The sequence below is a fragment of the Pholcus phalangioides genome, unplaced genomic scaffold (assembly GCF_987345545.1).
Source record: "Pholcus phalangioides strain wild (caught in Gottingen) unplaced genomic scaffold, Ppha-v1.0 ptg000007l_1, whole genome shotgun sequence".
In the NCBI taxonomy this organism is placed as follows: domain Eukaryota; kingdom Metazoa; phylum Arthropoda; class Arachnida; order Araneae; family Pholcidae; genus Pholcus; species Pholcus phalangioides.
Window position 1 is genome coordinate 48,594,623 of NW_028301600.1, and position 18,075 is coordinate 48,612,697.

General features: G+C 34.7%; 1 protein-coding gene across 1 annotated transcript in view; it reads left to right on the forward strand.

Annotated features, from left to right (window-relative positions):
- Nucleotides 1-18,075, forward strand: part of Ufd4 (ubiquitin fusion-degradation 4-like) — a 222,932-nt gene that overhangs the window by 16,232 nt on the left and 188,625 nt on the right. Inside the window, exons 5-8 of the mRNA XM_089233406.1 lie at nucleotides 1,750-1,808; nucleotides 5,814-6,028; nucleotides 6,848-7,023; nucleotides 15,259-15,382. Of these exons, the coding sequence (XP_089089532.1) occupies nucleotides 1,750-1,808; nucleotides 5,814-6,028; nucleotides 6,848-7,023; nucleotides 15,259-15,382 (574 nt within the window). The remainder of the gene's footprint in view (nucleotides 1-1,749; nucleotides 1,809-5,813; nucleotides 6,029-6,847; nucleotides 7,024-15,258; nucleotides 15,383-18,075) is intronic.

Below are 18,075 nucleotides of genomic sequence, written 5' to 3' on the forward strand. Positions count from 1 at the left end.
ATATTTGTCTCTAAAAGTATGTACAGTCAAACCTCGTTAATGAGTCACTCTTGCGAGAGCAAAAATATGACTTAGTAAGCGGAGTGACTCGTTAAACGGAGTAAGCCATAGCTGTGCCAATTCCTACCTGAGGACAATTAGGACTTCCAAAACGTGACACAGTAAGCGGAGTGACGTGTTAACCAGGTGACGCACTAACGAGGTTTGACTGTATTTCAAAGTACTTTAAATGGTACAGAATTGCATGAAAGAGCTGTCAATGTGAGTCTGCCAATGGTTTGTTTCTCTCTTATTACTGTTTCTAGAGAGACACGTTGAAGATTCTGCTGTGCCCATGTAATATGGACCAAAATTTATAGGAACAGATTCTATACCTTGATATAACCTGCTCTAGTCTGGATATGAATTCGCAATGATTTTTTTAATATGGAGAGAACCAGGAAAACTGAAAAATCAATCAACTGAGCTTGAAAAACCAGTTTTTGTCATGGTGGTTTGTTGGTATGGGATGGAATTACTCTGAACAGCCATATAAATCTCCATGTTTTTACAGAGATTTGATTATGGGCGTAAAGTATAGAGATTAAGGTCTCTTGAATCTAAATTTACCTTTTCTGTGGAGTTGTTGAACCAAATTTCTGTCTAATGGATTACAATTTTCCACCAAATCGAGCTCTTTTAGTAGATAAATATCTTAAATCAGAGAATATTGTTTCATTATTTGCCTATCATACAGCATATTCACCAGACGTGGATCAAACGGAACACGTCTGGGACATATTTGGATGTAGTGTCACATAATATCAGTCCCACCTATGACCTGGGATCCACCTTTTTACAGGAGTAGGAATTTATATTACAGGTAATGATTGACAATGGAATGGTTATGTATGGGCTGTATACCCATTTGAGGTAGTCATACAAAATACTTATACTGTTTGGAAACCTACAGGTAATTGCACCAATTTTTGCCACCACCATAGTTTTGTATTTATGCACCAATATGACATGTATTCTGTATAGCATTTCATAAGAGAAGTGTCTGGCCAGTTCCCCCCCCCCCCCACACACATACACATATTCTGCTGATAACTTTTTCAGATATATCATATTTTATCAATTGTCCTTTAATTTTCTTATCCATGTAAAATGTCAGAACAGGGTTGCTGTATTTTTCTTTTGTTGGATAACTGCACTGCACATCAGTCAAACTGAGGAATATAACAGTGTGTTGCTGCTTTACACGTTCAAAAGTCTTATCAAAACTGCTATTGCATAGTAAGGTTTCACTGCTCATAAATGAGTGACATACACACTGATAACCACCAGAGTTGCTCATTCAAAAGTATGATTTGGGTGGCTTCAGAATTTGTGCTAAAGGAAGGTACTAAACTTAAACAAAAACGTGTCTAGGCTAGGTGTGCTCTTAAAAATAGGCTTTTGTGCATGCGTGTGTGTTTGTTGTCCTATTTTGAATTAGAAAATACTACATTCAGCTTCTTAAAAACATTAATGGAAAGTAAAACATTTCTAAGTTTTTCATTTAAAAAAAAAAGCAAGTGTTAAGAGATTAGTTCAATTCACTTTTAAAAATTTTAATTTTCATAGAGTCCTCCGCAACTTCGTTTTTATCATTATTTGACTGTATTTTTTCACTGAAGTTTATTAAAAGCCCTGAATTACTATCTCAATTTCAGTTGAATGATTTTCATCATAAAAAGAGAATTTATTCTGTAAATCTTACTATAGGAATTGCATCGCTTGGATCTCCCAGAAGCAATAGAAGCTGCATTGCAGGGTGATGAAAGGTACAGATTAATATATGCTGTCATTGTATTTTGTATTTATGTTCATATACTATTTCTTACTATCAAAAATACTTGTTCAATATGCATTTAGATTTATGAAAGTGATATTTACAGGGTGTCCCATAAATTCATAAATAGTTTAGAAAGGATATATACATAAATGTGGTTTTAGTGTATATATATAAAGCTATGAATTATTATCAGGCTTGTAATGTTAGCTTTCTTCATATTTACATTTTTGAACATAATCAACATCACTGATCAAATCCATCATCCTAGACCATAGTCTCCCAAACTTTTTGTTCCATCGACCCCTTCATCAGAAATTTTTTCCTCTCATCGCCCCCCCAACTCAAGTAAACCCATAGGATCCTATGTTAAATCTGTAGGTTCTATCGCCCCCTTGGACCATTCCATCGCCCACTTTGGGAAACACTGTCTTAGACAAAAGTTTGAGCAAAATGTCCAGTAAATTCAAGTACTGTACTTCCCCGCATTAGCCAGCATGTTGTAAAAATCAGGGAACATGGCTTTCCCAGCATTATCATTACATTTATGTTTTTATTTTAATTATAATTTTCTACTTTCCATGATGTTGAATATAAAGGGTTCAAAGCAAAATAAAAATGTGAAATCCGAATATAATAGTTTTTACTGTAGCAAATGTGTTTTGTCCAAAAATTTAATAATGATACTGAAATCAAGCATTTATCGCTCTAACCTAATTATCATCAGCCTGATATGAAATTCAGATTCTGTGTTTTATATATTCAGAGATTGAAGAAATATTTTGTCCCTTTTGTATTAAGCAGGAACAAAGTTCTTTCCAGAAATTTATTGTTTGGAAAAAATATACAGAAAAAAAAGCAAGAAGTATCTTTTTCAAGTCATAGAAGATTATTCTACGGTGATCCCACTACACAGACAATATGACTTCCTTGTTTGATAGTGTGCATCTGGCAACCTTTTTTTGCCCTCAAACTGGGCAATTTCTAACTGGATTGTCGAGGGGAATGTCCATAGTAGAAACAGTTATCTCCTACTGTTTTGTCACTTGCAATGAACTCTCCTAAGGCAGAATTTATTGCGATTGCAGCCCTGACAGCACTAAGTTTGGATTTTCAGTGGAACCAAATGATATGACAAATTTTAGATTTTTCAACAGATATTTTACATGTCCCATATTACACCTAAAAGTTACAAACAATGAACAAGATTTTGCATACCATTAGAACACACTTTAACGTTTCCAAAAGGATTGCAATTATGCAAATTAGACTGTAAATATGGTTATTGCAGCTCGTCTGATGCTACCTATCATTTCTGGCAAGAACTTTGTTCCTCACCTAATATGACAATATCATGCTTCACAGCGCAGTTCTTAAATTTTTTGCTTTGCTGCTTCAAATTTAAAACGTATGATCAAAGAATACAAAAACACTTCACAGTCTTCTTATTTTTCCATTTAACTCATGTAATCTATAAAAATGGATATGCTTAGTGTCCAACATTTGCAATAAAACCAAAATTTATGATAGTTCAAATTTCATGTTTGCTTTTGTTATCTCCAACGTGTGCTGTAAAACAGAAAGAATCGTAAAATGCACAGAACATATGAGGTTCAAATAAGCTAATTCAATCAATTTTTTGAGTTCAAATATCTATGAATTTTCTGGCATATGTGTGTGTGTGTGACACATATTTCCCGGCATGTTGGTCTCCCTTGCTGTTTCCTGGCATGCCGATTTAATGTGGGGAATATGATAATTCATTGATGATTTATCATATTTACCAATACAAGCAGAGGATAATACATAATCACTGTTAAATATGATAAATTTGCTAAATTTATCAAACTTAATAAAATGCTAAATACCAGATTTATCTAATTTACTGTAAAATATTTTTTAAACTCAGTAGAGAAATACTAGAGATGTAAAATTCTTAATTCTCAAGAATAATCTTTATTGTCAAGAATAATCTTTATTCTCGAGGTAATCTTTATTCTCGATAATATTCTCTGGTAGGACTACTATTATAAATAACTTGAGAATATTCTTATAAGTTCTTGATGAGAATATTCTCCTGTTATTTATAATATGGTTACACATAATGTCCTAGAGAATATTTTCCGGAAGGACTAATTTCATAAATTACTGGGGAATATTCTTATAGAAAATAATAAGAATTATTCTGCAGTTATTAATAATAGTCCTTCCAGAGAATATTCTCCTTGATGAGAATATTCTTCAGTTACCGAAATCTTTCCTGAGAGTATTATCAAGAATATATGTAATAACATGTATAATAATTAATAATCTCGATAAATAACTTGAGAATAATTATTTTTGATAAGAATATTCTCTAGTAATTTATAATAGTAGTCCTTTGAGAGAAGAGAGTCTCTCTTTCCATCAAGAAGATGCCTATATTAAATTTTGTAGACCACAATATTAAGTTTGAAAGCAAGAAAATTAAACCAACAGGGCTGAATTGCACAACTTTTAAAGAAATGTGAGTGATACAGAATTTAAGTGTAAGGGCATTGTAGAAAACAACAGTTCTGTATCTTAGAATGAAGGGGATTGTATAAGAATAGCTTCCTTTATCAATCAATTTTGGTTCAGTTTCTTTTGTTTTGAACTTATTTCTGAAAATTTATCTAATTTTAATTAATTTTTTAAGGTTTTAATCTAAATATTTCTAAAATCTTCATAACCAAACTTTTAAACATTTCATCATGACCTGGAGAATATTCTCAAAATAAAAGTTGTCATTGGGGGTGATTATACCTAAAATTGTTTTGTTGTAAATGTTTCAGGCAATGAAAAGTGATTTATATTTCACAATATAAACAAAATTAGTAAAAAAATTTAAATTATTTAAAAGAAAAATGAATATTCTCAATTATTCTCCAATTTTTACATCCAGGAGAATATTCTCATCTCACATCTCTAATAAATACTTTATCTATTTGTATATTTTTCACTCACTTGAATTTAGGGTTGTACGCTGGATCGACCTTTGGAGGGGGGTGCAAAAGTTTTTTTGAAGAAATTTTGAGTTATCACCCTTCAAATTGCATTTAAATTAACAGAAATTTGTTAATTTTGCTTGTAATTCTTTCGATATTTTATTTTTTCACCAAAATATTATTTTTTCAATTTTCGGTCGGCTTGGACCCCCTTCTTCCCTGAGAACCCCCCTGTGTATGCCTCTTCTTGAATTAGATGAAGAGAAGGAGAAAAGATTCATGTCACACATTGTATTTTTCCCCCCATTTTTAAAGTGTTAACAAAGAATAGTTGCCATATGCTGCAGCTTTCTCTAGCTTAAAACCAGTTACCATCCAGATAATGTTGGACTGAGATCTCTAGAGTCTCATACTTGTGATGTTTTAAATTTCTGAGCAAGACGGTTTTAGATCACAAGTAAAGATTTTAGTCCAACAATGAAGGATTCAAATCAACCTAAGAAGAAAAAAATATATTAATTATTTTAAAATTTTCAATTCATAATTTATCAAAAAGTGATTTGTTAGATGTCCCAATATTAAGTCCAGATTCTTAGAGTGTAATTTAACTTATTTGCATCATGGTCTAAATACGTGCTCAATTTACTCCTGACCACATAAAAATTCATGGATAATGAAACTGGTTTTTACATAAGTACTGGCTTTGGCAGAATTTTTTATGAAGAAAAGGACAAAACTGCAGTATTTGAATTAGTTCAATTCAGTTAGTTACAACCTCAAAGTATTTTTCTTTATATCCAGAAACAATTGCAGATTGTTTCACATTTGACACAAAGCAACCAGTTAGAGTTAGTATATTATTTCCCTTTTGGTGATAAGGAACAATGTTTTGTGGACTACTCTGCACTTGGTGATAAGGGACAATATAAATTTTCAGAATATTTCTCTTGTGGGTGCAAATGGGTTGATTAAAAAATTGTTCTTTTCTTTTCAAATATATTTATTTTTTGTTTCTTATCTTAATTTTCCAGGTGTATTTTGGATTCTATGAGACTTGTAGATCTTTTGCTTGTATTATTATTTGAAGGAAGAAAAGCATTACCCAAGTCCTCATTATCTTCTGTGTCTGCAAGGTTGCCTTCACTTCGCCGCATTGACACTGCTGGAGAACGAACTCACAGGCAATTGATAGATTGCATTAGAAGCAAAGACACTGATGCATTAATAGATGCCATCGATTCCGGAGGTAGGTCCCCCCCCCCCCCGTTAGGCTGAGTAATTTATAATACTGTTCTTTATTGATTGAAGCAAAAAATTTTGAACAAGTTTTGACTTCGTAAACCAGTGATGTCACACGATGCAAGTAGTATATGTACCAGTTTCCAGAATTATAACTATATTCTAGAGTCTATAAAAAGCTTTGTGCATTCACATTATCTGTCGAGCAGCATGTGACCATAATTAAGTCAGGGGTGTGTTTTATGAAAATGATCATTAATTTTGTGAAAAATAATTAATTTATGGGAAGTGAAATATGTATATATAATCTTGTAAATTTATCACAAAAGAAATGAAATTCCAAATTTATGATTTCATTAGTTTGTATTTTGTGAAGGCTCTTTTTCAGATCCAGATTTTTGTGAAAAGGAAAAATGGACCCTAATTTTGTGGCTAAAAAGACCCCTGTAAGTCTATGGTTCTCTTGCTCTCAATGCAAGCAAGACTGTCTTAAGTTTAGGGGCCAGACCAGAGCCTTTTTGGGGTTCCTCTTTTTGTTTTAGTGAAAAAATCGAATTAAAAATATATTCATATGCATATTAATAAAATCAATAGTTTAGGGAACCCTTGTTTGACTTAGGTCCTCTTACTTGACCCTGTGGGCCCATTCCATCCTCTTTCAGGTAAATTTTCTTTGAGATGTAAATTTTTCAGGATGAGAGTATTTTTAACAACAAATCTATCAAGTCAAGACCCTATTGTAGATTTTGGAAATACAGGGTATTTATATCTTTTATGACTGAATTTTGAATCACATATTAATGTATATTTCTTTTGTTTAATAAAGGTATAGAAGTTAACTTCATGGATGATGTAGGTCAAACCTTGCTAAACTGGGCTTCCGCTTTTGGTACTCAGGAAATGGTTGAATTCCTCTGTGAGCGAGGAGCTGATGTAAATAAAGGCCAGCGTTCATCATCCCTTCATTATGCAGCTTGCTTTGGTCGTCCAGGTGTTGCTAAAGTCAGTGATTTAAAAAATGAAAGCAATTCAAAAAATAATGAATTACAATTTATCAGTGGATATATAAATGTAATTGAACACATAGATGTTGAATGCACTTTTGTTGAAAAGAGAACTTACAATTGTGGGAAAAATTATTTCTATAATAGACTTCTCATTATAAGAAAATTAAAATTGTAAAACACATTCCTACTTTGTCTGCATTATAAACACCTTTTAGATATCATTCTAATATTAGTGATTAAACAGGATACAATGAAATTATACATCTTGGCCCTCAAGAGCTGATTCTTTAGAATGCCTTTTACATAGAACTTTATAATCTCAAAAGTCTAAACGATTTAGCCAACTGTTAAAAAAAATTCTCAATTTTTTCCTCTTAGCACTATTTCCATGACTTTATGGGCTCAATAAACCAAGGACCATGACATTAACATCATTCTGATAATCAGAAGTTTTATGATTTTTATTTGTTGAACTGTTTGAAAATAATTTTGATCTGTAAGTTGTGATTAAATATACTCTGACAGTGAGACAAGTGACCATGGTCTGTCAGTCACTGGAATGGATAAAATATTAAATAGAATAAAGGGAAAATGCAAGCATTTGTAAATTAGGAAAGCCCATAAATTGGCAAAGGTGGCTAAAAGCTTTACTTTTATGTCTATCCTATGTATAAAGTAAAGTACACTGGGCTAAGTGATCCGTGAAATTCAGTTCGCTTTTGGGAATGGCCTCTGACAGATTTTTTTTCCCTTTTGTACGTTATAATTCAGTTAAAGTATGCTGGGAGCACTAGTTGCTCTTATAAGGAGATTGGAAAGGTTAGGTTTTTGTGATCATGTTGCTACCTGTTGTGTTCTTTTTATTTCAAATATTTCTGGAAGTGAGAATTGGCCTAATTATATTTTAGAAGTGAGTCCACATCCTTTATTTTTTAACGTGTCGTTATTAGGGCTAGGACTTCTATGACTGCATATTTTTGTACACTTTTGCATATTTTGTTATTTTACATGATACACCAGCCATTGGCAGGATCATTGGAACAATCAAATAAATAATAAACTACATGCCATCAAGCCCACACTTGGTCATTAGCATTTGAACTGCAGGACTAACCGAAAGGAGGAAGTTCTGCTTGCCCGGTTACGTATAGGACACAGTCGCCTCACACAATCTTATCTTTTACTACGAGAGAGTCAACCGGAGTGTCCTCATTGTCAAAGTCCATTGACCATTGCTCATGGTTTTACTTATTCACATCATTATTTTACGACCGCTTTTAGTCAGAATTACCTTTCACTTCGTGACATTTTATCTGACCATTACGATGCATCTCACATTTTTAAATTCATTAAAGCCATTGGTTTTTATAACAAATTATAGTTTTTACAATTCATGTCATTGTTTTGTTTCTTGTTGCTTTTTATCATGCTCATTTTTATTTTTTTTGTCATGACAAAAGGATAATTTCTATATAACCATTTGTTTTGGCGCAGTTTGAACAAATTGGTCCTTGCGCCAATTAATTTAAAATCCAATCCAATCCATGATATGCCATTTTTCCATGATTTCTAGTCATTTTGAGGCGTATTTTATTAATTTTTTTTCCTAGCAGGTTTTTTGCATATTTCAGCATTTTCAGTGAAAATAATTTTTTTTCTCTTGCCATCTCGATTTCCTACTAAAAGACTTATGCAGGATGAAAAAGGGTGGGGTCTTGGTGTTCTAAACATGTACATTCATCCTATTTACATTACCCATTCTTTCTTCCTTTTCTTCAAGTTGGCAATAAAATGTTCAGAAGGAGATCTGTTGCAAGGTAATCTTGCCCTCAAGGTCCATTTTCCCACTGTCCTCTTTCTCCTTAACTAAAACATGACTAATTCGATTCATTATTCTAATTGATTCTGGGCAAGTCACATAGATAACAAGGCCTCAATATTTTCACATCCTTTGCAATTTTTGGACAACGCCGGTGGGGGAGAGGAGGGTGAGCTGGAAATCAATTCTAAAATTCCTCCATTGTTGAGTCTGTTTGTGTTCCATACTGAATCTGTAATATATAGGGTGGTCATAAAATAACTTTTGCAAATATAAGTTGCCCTCTAACAGTCGCAAAAATCACAGAATGCGAATGAAATTTGAGATATAGCTGTTTCAGAGTATGCGCTCAAGAATCAAACAAAAACCTAACCTAGTCCTTGCGGTTGCAGTCACAGCAACAAAATTTCAAAAATTTCAATGGCTCAATGGCAAGACTCATTTGTATGGGTCCATTCAAGTATTACATCAGATCTCTCTGATCATTTTTACCCCTCTCCCCCCCATGAGCAAAATTTTGTCAGCTCTGCCTCCCCTTTTTAATGCATATTGGGATCAGAGACGTACCGGGGGAGGGGGCGAAATGATAAATTTATTTTTTTATACAAAAAATATTTAAAAAAAATTAAAATACCAAAGAAAATACCTTTTTTGTTATTGTAGTCAGTTTCTGTTAATTTCAATGCTATTTGAAGGCTAAGAACTCAAAATTTCTTTGAGAAATTCATTGCAACCCCACCCTCTAAGCCATATATGCTCAACCCATGACCTGAGGGCCAAATGTGGCCCTCTAGGTTATCTGATGTGGCCAGCCACCTGAAACCTTATTTTGTAAAAATGAACTAAGTGCCACATTTTTACAGATTGATTAAGTGACCGTGGCACAATTCCAAAGCATTTAAGCAGCCCTTGGCACATTTACAGACCACTTGGGTGACTCGTGGCACAGTTCCAGAACACTTAAGTGGTCCATGGCACATTTAGAGATCCTTAAGTGACGCTGCACAGTTTTAGAGTACTGCCACTGTGGTGGGCGAGTGGTCATATTGACGGACTCGCATCGCGAGGACCTGGGTTCGAACCCCATCGGCGCCACAGTGGTGGTCGGCTGAAGTTGGTTTTCCGTGGTTTCCAACTTCAAGGCGCGAATGCGAGCCGATCTCCCTGTTAAAAAGTCTCGCCACAGAGAGCAACAGGCCTACAACGTTACAAATATTCAATCATTATACTTCACTCAAAATTTGAAGTATAGATGGCAGCGCTGAAATATCAAACACAACACTAGCTACACACTCAGACTGTTAGGTGCACTCACTTTGTCCCAGACTCTGCCACGAAGCTGGGCTGGAAGAGATCTCGGCAACAGGATAAGTCTGGTGGAAGAGCCCCTGACGTTCATTCATTCAGTTTTAGAGCATTTAAGCTGCACTCAGTGCGGTTCTACATCACTCAAGTTACCCGCAGCATATTCCCAAATTACTTGAGTGGTCCGTGGCATATTTACAACATATTTGAGTGGTGCGTGACACAGTTCCAGAGCACTTAACTCTAGAAAGACTTGTTGAGGAATATACCTAGAAAGATGGGCAGTGGTCTGTGTGACCCTATTGCTTTTTCCGGCAATTTTTGAACCTTTTAATATTTTACAGCATGGTATAATATTTTTATGACAGAATATTGTTATAACACAAAGTATTAGTGGGTAAAACTATTATTGACTTGTTAATATATTTTATCATTATTTAATTTTAAAGGATTCTGTTGTGTGCATGCATGCTCTTTATTTTCTATATTCCCGATAGGATTTCAGTATTATATAGCTTCTAGGTTGTAATATGATGTATGATGTGTGTGTGCTATATTTTTTTCATGCTTGGAAGCACCTGATAACCTTACCAAAGGGTTTCAACCAAGCTTTCTTGATTTAGATTTGAAAAAAAAACCACATAATTCCAGTGATGTGGTATCAGTATCTGTAAGCAATGAGTTTCTCATAAAATATTTTGGAACCCTTAATGTCCTATTGATGAGGAGCTCTCGCAATATTTCATACACTTTCATTTTCAGCAACTGGTAGACCAGATATTATTGAGATCTCTGATATTTATGGAAAACAGTTGTAGTTCTAGGTTTTCATTTGTGGCTTCAATGTGGTTTGCATTAATTGTCTCCAGCGTCAGCTGATTTTTCATCAGCTGAGGCATTTTTTGAGGTATAATTTCATTCTGATTCACACATCCATCATCAATGCTGTTGCTTACTTTACAAAGGTTTTGCATTGTGCAGTTTTCATTCTTTTTCTCTTCTGATTTCTCATCAGCACTATTGCTTTTTCACATACAATCTTTGCCAACTTCTGAAAAGTTTTATCTTAGGTCAATCTATCTTTTTGCCATTTCTACAGCAATCATAAGCATGTGGATATTTCTACTTTGCAGAACAAAAAATTTATTGCACAAAATCACAAAAATACTTGACAACAAAAGCTAAGACACCTGCAGATCAGAATGAAGGTTTAAAAAAAAATTTCACATATGGGAATTATACCATATTAGATGTTCAAAGAGACTATCAGAAGAATTTTGACCTTACAAAATCAATTGTGACAATGTTGGTAGTCGTGGCGAATGTGTTCTAAAATATATGGGGAGGGTCAGTGTGACCCCCCTTTGGTTTTTCTAGGTATATCTATTCTTATCTCTGTTGGTAAGAAAGATAATGGAAAAAGCTTTGGTGACAACTGAGGAAAAGTTGAGAATTTTCCTGAATTAGCTAAAATTTTAAAGCTTTTGGTTCATTCGTACTTGAGATATGGGAGCAGAAAGAGCACATAGGGTCATAAGACCCTGTCCATCTTTCTAGTGTTAAACGGCTGGCAACACATTTCTAGAGCACTTAAGGCCAGGTTCATACGCAACTTGACACGGATTAGTTAAAAAACTGGAAAATCAGGTTTTTAACCAATCTGTGTTGAGTTACAGGTTGTATCGCTTATCGTATAGGTCCAGTGTGAACCTAGCCTAAGTTACCCACAACACATTTGTGGAGCACTCAAGTGGCCCGGACACATTTCCAGATCACTTGAAGGTTCTGTGGAACATTTAGAGATCACTAAAGTGGCTTTGCAGAGGACTTATCAATAGAGGGATATTAGTTCAGGTGCCCACAAACTAGGGAAAGGTTTTTCTTGTTTTTGGTGCAGTCTGTAAAGATGTCATTAAGAATGTTTTATATTTTTGTAAAGGGGGTAGTTGATGACATAAGCATCATTCAAATTCCCCTCGTCATCAAAAGTCAGCAGACCTGAAACCCCTTTTCCCCTTCCCCATTGATGCTGACTTAATATTTCAATGACAACTATGCAATGCAAAGTAATTGGCACATAAAACCATAAATGGACTTGAAGCAGTACCTGTAGCACCATAAATGGCTGCACTAGATGCAGACAAAGAAATGTGTGGAAACAATCAATGCAAATCACGTTTCTGCCGTAGGAAGTCTCCCACTTACGGGTTAGTGCACTAACCCCTTGGCAAGATCTTTCTTTGTCCACATCCTGTGCACTAGCGTTTAGGGTGCTACAGGTACCATTCTAACAGGTTTTTCACTGCGCGGATCACTTAGCAATGTATGACCATTTGAATATTTTAAAGTTTTGTTGCTGTGGTGGTAATCGGGTTAGAGAGGTAGGGGTTTGTCTTTCTCTGCATTCTCGAGTGCATATTTTGAAACACTTATATCTCAAATTTCATTCACATTCATTGATTTTTGTGGTCACCAGGGGTTCGTGTATGTGAAAAGTTATTTTATGACCATCCTGTATATGTCGATGTTAGTAAACTGAGGAATTTCAGTTGAAGCACGACTAATTTTTCAAAATATTATTAATTTCATTAATGTTCCTCATTCTTATATTGCTAAAATTAATATAATGGGAATTTTTTTTTACTTTTTAAAGCAAATTTTCAGTTTTTCAGGGCATATTTTCAGTTTTTTTAAGGCATAAATTTATTTTTATAGAGCATTTGCTATCAGTTTTTAGGTCATAAAAATCCTACTCTTAGTCATTGTATTTATGGTATTTCTTAAAGGTAACTAAGAATTGAGAGGGTTCTCTTCATTTCCCCCCATGTTTTTCCTGTGCTGGGGCAAGTTGAACCTAATGAATTTACATTTACTTAATTGCTTTGGTCTTAACAACTGTGCTACGAAACTGAGTCGATAATACCTGCCTGAGAGGTAGAGGTAGAACAAACCTTCATCAATATAGGGTCAAAAAACAGCAGAAGTAAAGGTAGGCTACTGGATTCTTGTCAGATTCATAAATAAAAATCCAGTAAAGATCAAGAAAAGAAACTTTCTGGATATTAATATCAAGGTAAACTCAGAAATAAAATTTTACTGGTGCCTTTCAGGAATCTTGATTCCATTGCAAAGCTAGGCAAGTGTGCTACCAATGCACCACGAGAGACACGTTTGCTTTCTTATAACACACCTGGTAGCATGACACACTGAAATTGACTTAGAAACCTCTCAATTGTAGCAAATGCCCTCTCAGGTGGTGACAGTAGAGAAAGATGATTTTTCTCTCACTGATGTATCAAGGAAGGAGACTTTCCGGGTCTCCAAAGTCCCAACACCTTTATGTATTGGACTGTGAAACTCGAAAGCAGAATATGCTGAAATCTGCTACGTATGTCCCAGAACAATCAGTGCTACTGCAGAGCAATCTGGAAGAATTTTCTAAGAAAAATTTATAAAACACTATTATGGGGATTTTTACCGCAGAACATTTCCAGTCAGCCGAGGGCTCATTGCAGAACAATGCAAAACATTCTGTTTTGAGGGTGTGAAAAACCATCTCTCTCTCCAATTAGTAAAGATTTTCTGTGGGCAACTAACCAAAGTTAAGATTTGTCTTGGAGCAAAATTTAAAGAATTGTTATTACACCTACCTTTTGATGAGAATTGTTTTCATATTAAATTTTTTTTTACAAAAGATGGATGTAAATTGGTGCTGTTAGCATATTTTTAATTCAAACAATACATCAGCATGCAATTTAATTAATTAGAGTGGATTTTTTAATTAGCTAAAATGATTATGGGTAAAATGTACAGTTTGCTTTGATTTTATTGCTATTTATAAACAGGTAAAATCTTGCTTAGTTGAATAGTTTTCACCTCAATTTTGTTCAATCCCCTCAATTTTGTGCAATTTTATAAATCTCTGAACATGTAAAATTTCAGCAGCTCTGAAAAAAAATGACACCAACAAAGAATCAGGTTTTTCTAGATAAAAAAAAGTATTGTATTTTACAAAGCCATATTTTGTACCGAAATGACCACTAAAAGATGTACTTTCTAAAATACCAAAAAAATTGGGAATAGAAATAGATATATAAAGTTTTTTTAACCATGAATTTGTCGTGTATATTCAAATAAACATGAGGACTGTAGAGGGTTGGGGGGGGGGATATTATTACATTCCGAGTTTTTTTACATACTAAGGTTGTTAATTATCTTTGTATTTTGAGAATACAAAGAAGTTTTGGCTTGTTAAAATGAATATTTCATTGATGATTATTTTATGATTGATTTTAAAGCACAATCAAGCAAAGGTTCCATTTGCCCACTCATTAAAGCAATTAGAATCCATGGCCAGCTGAAAAAAAAGAAAAAAATTTAAAATTGGACACTGAACAAAGTAAGATTAAGCATTGCATTAGCACTCTCTCTAAAAAACATGATTTGGCAAACATGCTCCCTGAAGTTTTGTTGACTTTCCCAGTGTAAATGCTAGGTTGAATTCACACTAATTAAATTACTGTTCCAATTACTCTGGTGTACTTTACCTGAGAGGAATGTTTATAAGATTATATGTGTGGTTATATATATATATAGTGGTAATAAGATCCTTAGTATAACTTTTGAAAAGTGGGAGACCAGATGTATTAAAAACACTGTTTGTCCTTGTCAGAAAACTTCCCTGACACAGGGGTACAACAAAAAACGGCGACTTGACCGCAGCAAAAAATGCTACCGCAGGGAGTCCCCCATCGAGGGATTAACGCACCAACCTCTCGATGAGTATGAAAAACAAGCCTGCCGCTCGGAATCGGCAATAAATTGTAGGTCCCGGTCTAATTAGCCCTCGTGTGCAGAAAATGACCGTGGTGCGACAAAAATGATCAAAGATCAAATGAATAAAAACACTTCTATTGACATTAAATGAATGCTGCTTTAATTTTCCAAAATGCTATAAATACATAGTTTTCTGTGCATTAATAAATCTTTTGTAATAGTAAGATATTCTCATTAACTGTACTCATTACGTTGAACTTTTACTGTACTTTGATACTGAAAGTGTTTGCATGTGTCACCCTTATTTATCTTGAATTAATTTCTTAACAGGTGTTATTGAGGCATGGTGCAAATCCAGAATTGAGAGATGAAGATGGGAAAACTCCTCTAGATAAAGCTAGAGAAAGAAGTGATGAAGGCCATAGAGAAGTTGCAGCAATTCTTCAGTCTCCTGGTCAGTAATGCTTTCTTTTTTCTTTTGCCCTGCATGATATGAATTGACATTGAGAAACTTTTTTAATATTCTTCAATCCCCATGATTGTGTTGTGGTTGGCTTTATGGATTTTTCTGACTTCAAGGGGCAAATAAAAAATCATAACAGGCAGAAATCAGAATTGCAGCAGAAAAAAAGATACAGAATATACTCGTGTATAAGCCGACCCCCCCGCCTCCCACTTCAGGACCACCAAAACAGTAATAAATTGAAAACCCGTGTATAAGCCGACCCCCAAAAATCTGTGCATTTTAGAGAAAAAAAAATCTTATATTTTCATAGAAAATGAATAGCTTGAGGAAATTTACAACAGAAAATGATTCAAACTTTTTAATCCGTTTCTTCTGCGTCTCCAAACTCATCGTAATTCATCAGATCCTCACAGGGTGCGGCATCTTCGTTTTTATCCTCATCTGGGCTGTCATTGCCACTGTCATTTTCAAAGAGGATATCATCTTCAGTTCCATTCATCGCATTGCTGATGCAACATTTTTTTGAAAGATCAGCGGAAACAGAATTCCACGCCTCCTGTACCCATTGGCACACTAGGCCAATGTCAGGTTTCTTCAAGGCACCACTTTTTGTAGTTTCTTGATCATCGGAACTCATCCATTCGATCCACAAATTCCTCAAATAGTCTTTGAGAGGCTTGTTGATGCTCACATCTAAAGGCTGTGCAAACGACGTTAGCCCACCTGGTATCAAAGCCAATGATGTTTTCGATTTCTTTGCCTTGGCTTTAACAATATCGGTTCTGTGTGGTTTGTACATATCCCATACCAATAATGCGGGGGGTCGATATTTTCTCATCTGACCCGAGTATAAGCCGACCCCCCCACTTGAGGAACGAATTTTTCCACAAAAAAGCTTGGCTTATACACGAGTATATACAGTACATTTATTGTGTTTGCTGATACATTACCATTGAACAGTTTGCTGATTTTTCATTTCCAAGAATGGAAGATGGATTGGTAGCACTTCAACACGTAATACTAGGGTTTACACCAGTGTTTTTCAGTGGGCATTTACTTGATAGCCTCTTCATCAAACAAAAGAGACCAATGACTCTGGGTGGCGGGTGTCTATGTCGTACACCCTCTCTAAATTTGCAACTTTGTCAATTATAATGTTACTTCATTTTCTCCCTATTATAAGTCTTCTGTATAGCAAAACAGACGGCCTGACCATGCTCTCATCTATTAGAGAAAAGTACACTTTTGAACCAATAGGCATCCATGAAATATGATGTCAAGAATCTTCAGACACTGAAAAATATTCAAGAATTAAAAGCCCTATTTATACATGGGAAATAAAATATCCCGGGAAGTCGCTGATAACAGGGGCTTTAGCTACAATCTATTTACATGGCGTTTAGTTTATCCCGGTATTACTCCCCCCCCCCCCCTCTTTCTGGAGATCGTCACTGAGCACTTGGGTTGAACAGAAATGGTTATTTCAAGATTGGCTGACGAAGGAGCTAACAGTAGTTTTCACAGCGCAAAGGATTATGAAAGAGTAGGTCGAAGTCACCCAACATTATTCCGCAACAAACATGGGACTCTTTTGATGGATCTCTGTCCCTCCTTTTTTCCCCACGAGGAAAAAAAGTTGGCATGTAGGTAATAACAGGTCTCCCACTCGTCCTATTTTTCCTACTTTTTGGTAAAATTTCGTACTTTTGTCCTACTTTCTGGTTTTTGTTCTACTTTTCCTACTTTTTTACCAAATCCTATCTACAAAATTTGTGTAATAGATTGAGCAGGGAATCATCAATATATTGCCAAATAGTACAAATGTTGTAGATTGCAATTAATGATTCTGCCAAAGCAGAAATTGTATCGTTTTCAAGGTTATTTGGGTGGAGGGGGGGGGGCGTATGTGGACCATTTGGTTTATTAATTTTTCATTTGCTTAGTTTGAGAGTTCAACAAGTAGAGTAGTCATTAAAAACTTCGGTCTGGATGGAAAAAATAGTTTTGTATTCACTTTTCATGGTCTTGGATAGCAACTAGCAATCATCATTCAAAATTATGGTGCACATTTTGTGTATAGGTGAAACAACAGTTTGCATTACAAAGCAGTTGGATACATAGGCCTATTCTACGTTTGGTGATTCTTATGCTACCCAATAGCATTCCATTGTCTTCTGTATTTTTGGGGCATGCAGAGGCATAAACAATGTATACCAGCAGTTCTCAACCGGTGTTCCACGGAGCCCTCCGCGGCCCCTCGAGAAAAATAAAAACCCAGTAAATTTGAAAAAAAAATAATTATTAATATTTTTGAAAAAAGTAATAAATAAATAGAAATAAAATTAAACAAATAATTATTAATATTTTTTAATAATAAGTCAGAAACTTTGATGAATAAATAAAAAATAGGCGTCCAGGCTTTGCCATAGAAATTACATACTGGAAAGGGCTTTGTGAGTCAAAAAAGGCTGAGAACCGCTGATGTATACAATACTCAGCAAAGAGCTAGGAATGAAAGTGCTTCATTTTTCAAAAACAATTACACTGGTATTGAACAGTAAAATGTAAACAAATCCCTTTAAAAAAAGGATGGCAACGCAATTGACTTATTTACTTATTATTGTGACTTACATCGGAACTTGTAATTTACACATTTTGCACTGTGCTTTTGAAAGTGGTCT